This window comes from Chionomys nivalis, chromosome 6 (genome assembly GCF_950005125.1).
Source record: "Chionomys nivalis chromosome 6, mChiNiv1.1, whole genome shotgun sequence".
In the NCBI taxonomy this organism is placed as follows: Eukaryota; Metazoa; Chordata; class Mammalia; order Rodentia; family Cricetidae; genus Chionomys; species Chionomys nivalis.
The window spans coordinates 30,673,479-30,686,549 of record NC_080091.1 but is presented as its reverse complement, the minus strand read 5'-3'; the positions used below and the strand labels follow the sequence as shown (position 1 = coordinate 30,686,549).

The 13,071-nt window shown below is 34.3% G+C and overlaps 1 protein-coding gene and 1 non-coding gene across 2 annotated transcripts in view; both read right to left on the bottom strand.

Annotated features, from left to right (window-relative positions):
• The window catches only part of Zpbp (zona pellucida binding protein), a 123,643-nt gene that overhangs the window by 80,336 nt on the left and 30,236 nt on the right, over positions 1-13,071 (bottom strand). The window contains exon 3 of the mRNA XM_057772361.1: positions 1,073-1,198. Within this exon, the coding sequence (XP_057628344.1) occupies positions 1,073-1,198 (126 nt within the window). The remainder of the gene's footprint in view (positions 1-1,072; positions 1,199-13,071) is intronic.
• On the bottom strand, positions 3,898-4,023 carry LOC130876641 (small nucleolar RNA SNORA24). The gene has a single exon (XR_009057300.1). It is a non-coding gene; the product is annotated as a small nucleolar RNA SNORA24 (small nucleolar RNA).

The window sequence follows — 13,071 nt, the reverse complement described above, 5'->3', positions numbered from 1 at the left end:
CCGCGGGATGAAAAGCAGGCCTGCCCGCAGCTCCTTCTACAGTTCTTAAAACTGAAAAAAATGCCAGAATGCTCTTAGTACTGACATTTTTTGTTATATGTTATATGAAAAGCCCTACTGCATATTTTGAAGGAAAAATGAATAGACAGATATACCACCCACATTGACCTTACATAGAGAGTTATGCCTTGAGATCTCCCATTATTATACCCTGGATGAAGCTGAAAAATGTAACATAAAATAATATATTTTTGTTTAATTGCCTACTTGTTCATGAATATCTTCTGATTAAATATTACATATTTAATATACTATTTTTTATTTAATTATTAAAGATTTCTGCCTCCTCCCTGCCACCACCTCTCATTTCCCTCCCCCTCCCCCATACTATTAACATACTATTTTTAAAGCTATTAATAAATTAAGCATAGTATTTAAGAAAAAAGCATAGTATAATAAAATTTTTATAATAATTTTAAATACCACATCATCAGTGAAGATATATATTCCTTAGTAATAATTCAAAATTAAATTTTCCTACACCAGAAGTGTCAATAAATATATATATTTACATATGTTCATGCATTTTTATTATATATATGTTGTATTTGGCACAGATAATATAAGAAAGAAAGAACTCATATTAGAATATCTATTAGCAGCCAACTTATATTTTATATACTCTTCTGTAAAGAAAATCTGGCTATTAGTGAAAATAACCTTTAGAGCAAACTATAAATTAAGTCAGTTATCAAATTCAAGATTTAGAATAAAGATGAAATAGACAATACACAAGAAAATAGGTACTTAAGCAAAAGAAGGGTAATGAAATCAGAAACTCATTTTTTCACATAAAATGGAACTCTCAAAACAGCTGAATTTTTTGATATCTTCATCCTTAATAAAGACAATAGGAAATGTTTATATTATCAACATTACTATATCAACTCCACGAGACTACAAAGAAAATATAAGAATAAATGATAAATGTATTTAGATACAAATATTCTTTTAAGTATAAGTAAATCTGAGATGTATCTATTTAATTATGATAATAAAAATAAAATCCTACCTGAAACAATTTTTCCTTTTGGCCCATGCCATTGGAATGATGGGTCTACCAGTTCAGTGTTTCTCAGTCGTTGAGTTACACAAAGCACATGTGGACTCTTTTGATGGAGCATGACATATACACTCACTGAAAATACAATATTAAAATGTTCCAGTAACATTTTATGCTCTTTAACTGCCTAATAATACCTTACATTTTGTAGCTTGTGTTACATTCTCTGACATTTCTTTGGGTTATTGCCCCTATTACTTGATGATAATTTAATATCACTGTCTCCATATAATTACATTAAGAAGCATACAATGCATTTTATTTGACTGTGTGTGTACATGTACATTTAGTCACCCATGTGTGAGGGTGTGTGTCCTAAACATGAATGTAATGTGTTGGTCCTTTTTATTCATAGCTCACATATACTGACCCAGTTTAATCTCAGAGTATATAACTATAGTGGCAGTATTAAGATAATTCTCTAGCTGGACTTCATATGCTTTGTAAAGACATCAAATATAAACATAGTATACTTATATATGTATTCATATTTACATGAGAGGAATAATATATTACTTACAATAACATAGCATAGTATACTAGATAAAAATAACATGATTAAAAAGTTAAGAAATATATACAGTGGTTGACTTTTAAACATGTATTTTGTCAGACTCTGCTTAAAATAATTATGATAACCAAAACAAAGATGCTTTTAGAAGATTCAGCAGAAGCACAATCAAAGACTCACTTGTTCTGAATGTCCTCAGAACTAAGCTTTCCCAAACCCACCAGTAACTGCATGCCAACCCTTCTGATTAACCCAACTAAGAGTTCTTCTGAGCCAGTAAAATAAAAATTATCTTTGGTAATTAAATTTCTTGTCAGTAAAAAGCCTTTATATTTTACAACAAAATGTTTGAAATAGTCATAGCCTTCCACTGCTTATGAAAGTTTGTCTGTACATTTGGTTATTTGTTTTTACCATGAATGTTCTATCATGAGATAGAAAAATAATGATTTATTCTACCCATGAAAATTTCCTCCTCCTCCTCCTCCTCCTCCTCCTCCTCCTCCTCCTCCTCCTTCTTCTTCTTCTTCTTCTTCAATATTTTAATTAAATCTATCTATAGGCTGCCTTCCTATTGTAAGTCTGATTCATTTTATATTTAGATAACTATTAGTAACTATTAGATCCAATTTGCAAACATTTTCTTAGGATCCAAATTATTATGTTTATAAATATAACCATGTATAATTTTCTTATATTAGCCCTTTACTTTTTACTAATTTAAGCACTTACAATCATTAAATATTTAATATTCAACATGATAGTATAATAAATAAACTAATCGTTTAGGATCATAATGGCCACATGAAAAGAACTTGGTATGTTTTGCCCTATAACCTGTCTTTGTAAGAATGTGTGCTTTTCCAGGTCCGTTCTCTTACATTTTGGTAAGGGAGAAAGCAGAAAAATGCATAATGAACTGCACTAAAGTTGACTTTAATAGCTACAAGTCTAATAAATAATTTAATAAAATCTAGTTTAGAAAATTTCCAGCTAATTTTATATACTATAAATTAATATAATTTTATTTTATCTATAATTATTTCTTACATTTTATGATATAATTATATAAAATATAAAGTTACTCAGAGTAAGTTAAAGTTTTATATGATTCTCTTTATTCATAACACCTGTCCTTATTTTCATTATTTTCTTACAAAGTTATTTGCTAAAATCTATGCTAAAATATTTTCCAAAGGCAGCTTTTCATTCTAATCAACATTCCATTGCTCTTGTATGGTCTCATTCAACAACTCCTGCTCTTCTCTTATTTCTGTTCTGCTTCCCTCAGTTTAAGGTCTTTCCATCCTCTTCAATAAGTACTCACACATCTTCAAGCCTTGCCATCACTCACGATTGCTCTCTTCTCCAATGTGTATCTTTTGCCCGTATCTCCCTATCCCTTTCCATATCCTGTGTTCTTTCCAGACCACAGCAGTTCTCAGGGTTTCCCCTTTCTGATATTACTCTAGTAACTACCTAGTTTCTCTTAACCTTTGGAAGGTGAGTGCAAGTCTATAATTCTGCATAGTTTCTTTGACAGGATCTGATGCCATTATTCTGACTTTCCTGTCAGTCTCCCACTAAAGTTTGTGATTTCCATCCCAGCAACTTCAAATGAGTTCAACAGTCTCTCAGCATTATCAATAGACCAAAATAAATATTCCAAGACATCAACAATCAAAATGAATATAACATTTTCAAAGTAAACAGACAATGACTACTAATGAAACAACACCTATGTGAAGAACATCTTCCGGCTCCAGAAAAAAAGTATAGTTAGAACATACTGTTACAATCAGGGAATATACAGTTTCAATGTTTTCTGAAACATTTTATCAAGAATTTAGAAAAGCACACCCAATAAGCTGGCAATTCATAATTGTGTTTTATTTCATAAAAATTTATTCAACATTTATTTCAGGTGGATACACGGGAAAAAACCTGGGAGTGAAGAAACCCACATTTCTTATGTATTCATCAGTTCACAGTATTACATACACTTCTCCAAAGTTATCAATAATAACCGATCAACACTTGCCAATGTAATCATATATGACATCTGAAGTGAAGGCTCTAAAGATTTCCTTATTCTTTGGAACTATACTCAAAGGCAAACTCTTCCTTGACTAATAAAACTTTACTTTTGTATCAGAGCCTATTGATAATAAGATGAGGTCCCTTGTGAAACAGTTCTCTATAATGTGAAGACGGACAATATGGTCTGTGGTCCTTCATGTACAGAAGTGTGTTGAACAGAGAAGAAAGCTACTTGTGCAAGTCCTAATCTGCTATAATGTAAAGGTTAACAGCTTTTCCAATAGTAAAAAGCTCTTCCACGGCTAGGAAGAGAACACAGCACAGCTGACAGGTCACAAAGTGAATGGAGTAGAGGTACAATGTTTAGATACAATTAGTTACCATACTTAGAAGACAATTAACGCAAACAATATACCAGTGGTGTTTGTTTTCAGAATATTTTTAATACTGATTTAAAATATACATTGTATATATACATATATATCAAGTCTAATTAAGGAAAATTAAAGAAAGCAACAATGAAAATTATTGAGATACAAGAAGTTTCAAGTAGATCTACCTCAATCCAGCTATACCACTCTTGAACATATACCCAAAGGACTCTACATTCTACATGGAGACACTTACTCAACCATGTTCATTTCTACTGTGTTCATAATAGCCAGAAATTGTAAACAGCCTAGATGTCCATCTGTAGATGAACAGATCAAAAACAACAACAACAAAAAAAAAAAACATGGTACATTTTGCGCAATGGAATATTACTCAGCTGTTAAAAAATCAAAATCATGAAATTCACATGCAAATGGATGGGGGAAGAAAAAAATACCCTAAGTAAAGGTAACCCAGGCCTAAAAAGACAAATATGGTATGTATTCTCTTATAAAAGGATGCTAGCTGTTATGTCTTTAATAAGTTAGGTATCTAGTAAGGAACTGGCATGGGAAGGGAAATGGACTATATAATTAACATATAATTAGAGATGGATACTGGGGATAGTGGAATGGGAGTGATAAACAGAGAAGGGGGGAATAGGTGGTAATGGAGGGAGCATGAGGAGGAACAGCTAAAACTAAGGGTCATTTGACAGTTCATATAGAAATCCATTACAGTAGAAGCTTCTTAAAGTATATACATATATGAAAGAAATCTAAATAGAATCACCAAATAACAGGAGAAACAAGCCTGAACTAATTATCTCTCACCACCAAATGAAACCTCCAGTGTAAGGAAAAGGATACATCTAATTGAGTTCTTGGCCAAAGGGTTCCCATGGAACCCCCCAAACAAACCAGAGTATCTTTCCAAAGCTAGTAATTGCTCTTAACAAACTGATGGTAAGATCATATTGATGAAGATAGCACCTAAAGAACTCAGTAAACATGGAGAAGTCACACTGCTGCCTATCTGGAGCCTTCACCCTTACTAACTAGTGGAAGGTATTCAGCATGCTATCAGAGGATAAAGCTAAGTACCAACCCATCTGGAAACCCTGAAATCTACAACGGTGAGCTGCCTGCATGGTACACTAGAGCAATAGTGGCACAAAAGTCTAAAGTAACCAACCACTATCTGATTAGACTTAAGACCACTCCATGAGATGGAATTCATGCCTGGCACTGTTCAGTAGTCAAGAACTTGAGACCAAACGGGCTACAGACCTAGGAAAAGACCAAATAATATTGTTCTGATAAAGGAATATTGCAATGAAATGACTCCTAATAACATTCTGGCATACTCATAGATTGTTTTCTTGCTCAGTCATCATCCCAGAAGCTTCCTCAACTAAGCAATAGTGAGAAACCTTGGGACACTCAGTCCTAAATGGGATCTCTCTCTCTCAAGGCTCTCTACTCAGGGCAGAAGAGGAATCAGAAAGATTGTAAGACCCAGTAGAGATGGAACACCATCAAAACAAGGTCTTATAAAATACAACAGGACAGACACACATATGAACTCAATGAGGCAGTGTCAGCATGCACAGAGAGCCTGCACAGGTCGAAGCCAGATGAAGGCCAAGAGTACTGAGCGGACACAAGCCTACAACCCTAACCCAGAAGCTATCTCCAATTAACAACTGCACACAAACGAAAATTCATTTTCTCCAATCGAGTCTCACTAGGTATACAAACCATGTTTAAGGTCAGGCCACATGCCCAGCAGTAAATTGTCAACCCAGAACTTCTCAGTAGTATGTATGGAGATTTTTTTTACCTTGTAATTCTTGGTCTTGGCATTGTTTCATCTTGTTTTTTTTTTTTTTCTGGTGTTTGTTTTTATTTTACATTACAAATCTTTTTCCTATATTTTGTGTTTTTATGGGATTTTTCTGTGTGCAAATGTATGTGTCTTTGTATCTGTATTTGTTTCTTATGTTTTCCCCCCCTTTGGCCATTGTTTCCTATTTTTTTTTTGTTTTGTTCTATTCTGGTTTGCTTGTTATTGTTGTTTAGTTGCCTAATGAGAGAGGAAAGAGTGTGGATTTTGGTGGGTATGGAGCATGGGAGGACTTGGGGGAGAGAAAACAACAAAGCAGGAAAAATCTATTTTCTTTTTTTTTTTTTTTTTTTTTTGATTTTTCGAGACAAGGTTTCTCCGTAGTTTTTGGTTCCTGTCCTGGAACTAGCTCTTGTAGACCAGGCTGGCCTCGAACTCACGGAGATCCGCCTGCCTCTGCCTCCCGAGTGCTGGGATTAAAGGCGTGCGCAACCACGGCCCAGCAGGAAAAATCTATTTTCAACAGAAATTAAAATTATTAAAAAGTTACACTAAATAAATCACTGGATGTATGAACAGATAAGTGAGTGTAGAGAAAATTGATATATGATAGAAATGGTATCTTTAGTTGCTAGGAAAAAATACACATCCCTATTAATTATGATCAAATATTTAAATTAATATACAGACAAAGCTGAAATTACATTTATATTTTATATTAAATACAAAAGTAAATTTCAGGTATATTAATGTTCTAAAGTCAAACCATTATTTAACTAAAATCTGAAGCAATATTTTTTATCTCTGAGTTATCAAAAAAGCTTTAATAGTAGTACACACAAAATATTCATTCTTTAAATACTAATAATTTCTGTTAATCTTATATAACCCAAGATAAATTAACAGATTTAACTTTAAGAAGTTCCTTGCACTAGGGATAAATCCTGGTCCTACTGCCAATGGCCCCACAGACTGCCCCAGCCACACAACTGGCTTTTTGGAGCCCATTTTCTTTGGAGGGAAACCTGCTCAGTCTAGATATAGTGGGGAGGGCCTTGGTCCTACCTCAAAGTGATGTGCCAGACTTTGTTGACTCCCCATGGGAAGCCTCCCCCTTTCTGAGAAGTGGTTGGGGGATGCAATGGGATGAAGAGGGAGAAGAGGAGGGGAGGGAGTGGGAACTGGGATTGGTATGAAAAATAAGAAAATATTATTTAAAAAAATAAATAAAAATACAAAAAAGAAGTCAGTTGCAAAACCAAAAATAATGCACTGGAATAAACATTACAAATAAATATAAATACAAATAACTTCTATAAAAATACAATTGAGTAAAGTCATAGACAAAGGCAACTTAACATTTAAATTGGAAGTGGAAGTGCTGAGTAATCTTTTGCCTTGTGAGGATGTGAGCAGATGGGCTGCACAAGGCTCAGGACTAGAGCTCTCAGTGGTGTGTGAGTGACAGGATAACCACGTCCTAGTATACTGTCCTCTACCTCTGGAGGAAAAGGAACCAGAATTCTTTAACTAAGCATGAAGACAGACATATAAAATACTATTAATCACACACACACACACACACACACACACACACACACAAAATGAATTGAAAGAAGGTACAAAAATGTAAATAAACTCTCAGTGAAGAAAATTAATGTCTAAGTGGAAAAAAAATAACAACTGAAGATAAAAAATAACAAAGTAAACACATTAAACAGGATCACAGACAGGGCAAAAAAAATGGTCAAGGAACAGAGGCTGAAAGATTAAGCAACACAGGAAGGAAACTCAAGGCATGACCAGGAAAACACAAGATAGCCAGATAATAGGAAACCTCAGTACTTCAACTTAAAATACCAATCTAAAGCTTGGTGATTAAAAATAAACAACCTTTTATATAGACACTGCCTGTAGAATTCAAATGTTAATTTTAAGAATAAATTTAATATTTTCCAATAAAGTGAGCCAATAAAAAGGAGGGCAGTTACACAAGGAAATTATAATCCAATCATAAAAGTTGCCACTGATGAAAACAGCAGAGAAATGAACACTAAAAATCATCCCATTTATGACACTGATAGAAATAATAATTTTAAGAACTCTGGAAATTAATCAAAGACATTTAACAACTTAGAAAATATTAATACAAGAAAAGCAACAGTGAGGATCCAAGAGCTCAGACATTGATGCAGAGGGCTGTTTCCTGCAGGTTTGCCTTCAGTGCAGATGTCAATACTCTTTCCAAGGTACTTTGGAGATGCCCATAAGCTTAGATAGGGCTGCTCCTAGGGACATAAACCAGTGGCCTTCTGGTGCAAGTAGAAACCTTCCCAGCCCATTTATTAATTGTTTCGAGGTCTGTGAAGAATTTTGCTAGAATTTTGATGGGTATTGCATTGAATTTGTAGATTGCTTTGGGACTGAAACTGAAAAGCTTCTGTAAAGCAAAGGACATGGTCAACAAGAAAAAATGGCAGCCTACAGAATGGGAAAAGATGTTCACCAACCCCACATCAGACAGAGGGCTTATCTCCAAAATATACAAAGAACTCAAGAAATTGGTCACCAAAAGAACAAATAATCACTCCAAAACCACAGAGAAACCCTGTCTCGAAAAACCAAAAAAAAAAAAAAAAAAAAAAAAAAGAACACATAATCAATAAAATATGGGGTACAGACCTAAACAGAGAAATTTCAACAAAGTAATCTAAAGTGGCTGGAAGACACTTAAGGAAAGGCTCAAAATCCTTAGCCATCAGAGAAATGCAAATAAAAACAACTCTGAGATTCTATCTTACACCCATAAGAATGGCCAAGATCAAAAACACTGATGACTACTTGTACTGGAGAGGATGTGGGGTAAAGGGAAAACTCCTCTATTGCTAGTGGGAGTGCAAACTGGTACAGCCCCTTTGTATATTAGTAAGGTGATTGCTCAGAAAACTAGGAAACAACCTTCCTCAAGACCCAGAAATGCCACTTTTGGGTATATATCCAAAGGATGCTCAATCATACTACAAAGACATGTGCTTAACTATGTTCATAGCAGCATTGTTCGTCACATCCAGAATCTGGAAACAACCTAAATGCCCCTTAACCAAAGAATGGATAAGTACAATGTGATACATTTACACAATGGAATACTACACAGCAGAAAAAAATGACATTTTGAAATTTGTAGGCAAATGGATGGATCTAGAAAACATCATTTTGAATGAGGTAACCCACATCCAGAAAGACAAATATCATAGGTACTCACTCATAAGTGGCTTTTACACATAAAGCAAAGAAAACCAGCCTAAAATTCACAATCCAAGAGAACCTAGACAACAATGAGGGCCCTAAGAGAGACATACATGGATTTAAACTACATGGAAAGTAGAAAAAGATAAGATATCCTGAATAAACTGGGAGCATGGGGACCATCGGAGAGGGTAGAAAGGGAGGGGAGAGGAAGGAAGGGAAGCAGAGAAAAATGTATATCTCAATAAAAATAATTTAAAAAATTAAAAAAGAAACCTTCCCAGCCACTGATCACCAAACTCATGGGGTCAAAAGAAGAAGAGTCTACAATGTATAACTTAAAATACATAATTGCCATTTTTTTCTTTTCTGTGGTTATTGTTAACATAATATTTAGTCATATATTTGACTTTATATTTCTGCATTTGGTTTATTTTGATACTCTATTATAAAGCTTCATTTTCTCCTGAGTGTTACAGGAAATAGAATCCTCAACTTTCTTCCTAAAGTAGGTCACTATGAAGATCTCATAGAATTAAATATCCATTTCTAAATATACATAAAATCCAACTCAGAAATACATATAAGCGTAAGAAGAATCAGTAAGAAAATGACTTCTCCAAAAATTCCAAAACCCTCAATAACTACGTGTGAAGATGCTGACATGGCTAAAATGCCAAAGAATTCAAAACTCTTCCTTTATAAATGATGATTGGCATTAAATAGGATTCAAACAGATGAAAGAAGTCAATTTGAGACCTGGATGAGAAAGACAACAACCTAGACAGGAAATCAGCAAATAGACATATTCGTAAACAAAATATATAGACAGAAATTTTGGAAATAAAAAACTCAATGAATCAAATAAAAAATCTCGACATAAAGCACTATCAATAGACTAGAATAGGCAAAAGAAAGAACACAAAAAACTGAAGACTGAGTTCAGAATTAGTATGTCCATATAGCAACAAAGAAAAAAAACAACTATAAACAAAGACCTCTGTGACAATTTATAGGAGGAATTTAGAAACACTAAATGATATGACAACAACAACAAAAAATAAAATTATGGTTAAAATGCCAGGAACAGAGAAGTACGAAAGAATACTCAAAACTACAAGGGAGACATGCCAATAGCAGACTTCTCAGCAAAAATAAATAAATAAATAAATAAATAAATAAATAAATAAATAAATAAATAAAACAAACCCAGGAGAACATGACCTAATATATTTCAATTCCTGAAACAAAATCAGTGTGCATCAGAACAACCAAGTCTAACAAAGCTATCCTTTGAAAGTAAAGAATAAGGATCTGTGATAATCTTAAACTAAACAATTCCTAAACACAAAACCCGCAATTATAAAAGAAACCTAACAGAACAGGAAACAGAGGAAGACACAAGCACAGTAGCTCAGGAATGAATAAACCTCACTAGCAGAATAGGTAAATGATACTCATGTTTTATTAATTCAGCAAGCCAGCAAACCTCTGAGATGAGGAAAGATGTTAAATATCTCTCAATGGTAACCTTAAACGTAGACAAAATCCAACTACTTTCTCTATAAAAAGAAAATTATCTCACTTGCAAACACACATGTGAAAGTGAAATGATGGAAAATGATTTTCCAAGTAAAGGAAATGCAGAACAAAGTAGGAGCTCTTACTCTCACACCTAACAAAGCACACATCCAAGCCTAAATCAGTTGGAAAGAAGAAAGGTCACAGGATACTAATAACAATAACAGATTATCCCAAAGATAAAATGACTATAATAAATATGAATTAAATATTACCTTATCTAACACTTTCAAACATAAAAGTAAAGATAGAACTGTAGAACAGTGATGGGTAATTTTAATACCCATTATCATTACTCAATACATTAATCATTCACAGTAAATTAATAAACAAAGGAAAGCCAGGATTAACTAGATAGAAATGAATTTAACAAGCAGACATATATATGATATACTATTCAATAGCTGCGGAATACCTTCTCAGCAATCCATGTACTTTTCTAAAAAATACAGCACACTTTTTGGACCATAAAGTTACTGTTAACAAAGGCAAAAAAAGAAAAACAAAAAAAAAACAATAATTTCTTCTATATCATCAGATTATGATGGAATAAAATGATAAATCCAAACTAAAACTATACAAATACATGGAGACTTAATAAAATCTATAAAATCTTGACTCATCTGAGTCATTGAAGAAATCAAGAAGAAAATTTAAAAATTTCTTGAATCAAATTAAAATGAAAATTAATCATAACCCCTAGGATACTGCAAAGGCAGTTGTTGGCAAAGGCTGCTTGTTTGTTTCTGGCTGCCTAGACCCAAAATAGTCACACGGAAACTATATTATTTGCAATATTGGTTGTCCAATAGCTTAAGTGTATTTGTATCTAGCTCTTATATCTTAAATTAACCCATTTCTACTATTTTATATTTTACCACAAGGATCATGGTTTATCAGCAAGGTTCCAGCTGGCAGTTCATGTCTTTCTCCTCTGGCAGCTGCATGGCGCCTCACTGACTCAGGAGTCCTTGCTCTCCAAATAATCCCCAGTCTTACCCCGAGCTCTGCAACAGAACACCGCTGCAACCTTTCTTCTCCACTGCCCACATCTCCTGCGGGACAGACATTCCTCTCCCAATCCCCCACCCCGGTTTGTTCATTTATCCCAGGCTCCAACTCCAGCATGCAGCCTGTGCTAACCCACAAGCCACTCCTGCCAAGAACTAGGTAGGTTGACTGCAGAGCTTCACCTCTCTTTCTTCTCCTCCAGTCCCAACCGCCCCCACCCCAAGTCTCATCCCCAGTTCTGTAGAGGAAAATCTGCTGTGGTGTCTCTTTCCTCTATCACCCCATTCCCAATGAATAACAAGAATATTCTTCTCCAATATTTCTTCCCCCAGCTCAGCTCATTATCCCAGCCTCCAACACGAGCAGGCATTTCCTGTTAACACATCAGTTAAGAAAGACAGGGAAACATAGGAAACAGAAAAAAGGAAGACAACACCCACCAAAGACAAAACCAGAAATCAGCGCCTGCATTTATTATAACCCCAACCCCAGATAGATGCCTAGATACCAGTGTAAAAGCACAATAACAGCCATGGCAGTATGTCTCCAGTAGAGCTCAGCAACCCTACCACAGCAGATTCTAAATATTTCAACATAGCTGAAGCACAGGAAAATGACCTTAAGACCACCTTATGAAGAAGATGGAGGTCCTATGCTGTAGGATTTTCTACCATCAGTAGCCTTTTAGTTATGCGCCCACTTATACTATTCATGCTGATGTAAAGCACGCATCCAGTCTCTTTTCCAGCTGCGATATTAGGTTGCTGTTCTCCGTTCCAGCAGAAGATTGTGATTTGTGTGTCTACCCCTAAATAAATAACCCTCTATTTTTCTCAACTATGAGCTCATGTGGGATTTCTTTTAAGCATCCTTCTTCAGTCCTAAAAAAGGAAGTTAATAAATCTCTCCAATCCAAGAAAACCAAACAAACAGAAGGAAAAATGAATAAATCCATAAAGAAATCCAGGAAAACACAAACAGTGGAAGGAAATGAAAAAAAAAACTGTTCAAGACATGAAGAAGGAAATAGAATCAATCAAGAAAACTCAAACTGAGGAAATTTTGCATTTGAAAAATTTAGAAATTCAAAAAGGACCTACAGAGGCAAGATTTATCAACAGACTATAAGAGATGGAAAAGAGAATTTCAGGTGTTGAAGATATAATAGAAGAAATGGACATATCAAAAAAAATGTTAAATAAAAATTCTGACACGAAGCATCCAGGAAATCAGCAACACTATGAAAAGATCAAACCTAAGAATAACAGGATTAAGAAGGGGAAAGAATAGTAACTCAAAGGCCCAGAAAATATTTTCAACAAAATCAGAGAAGAAAATTTCC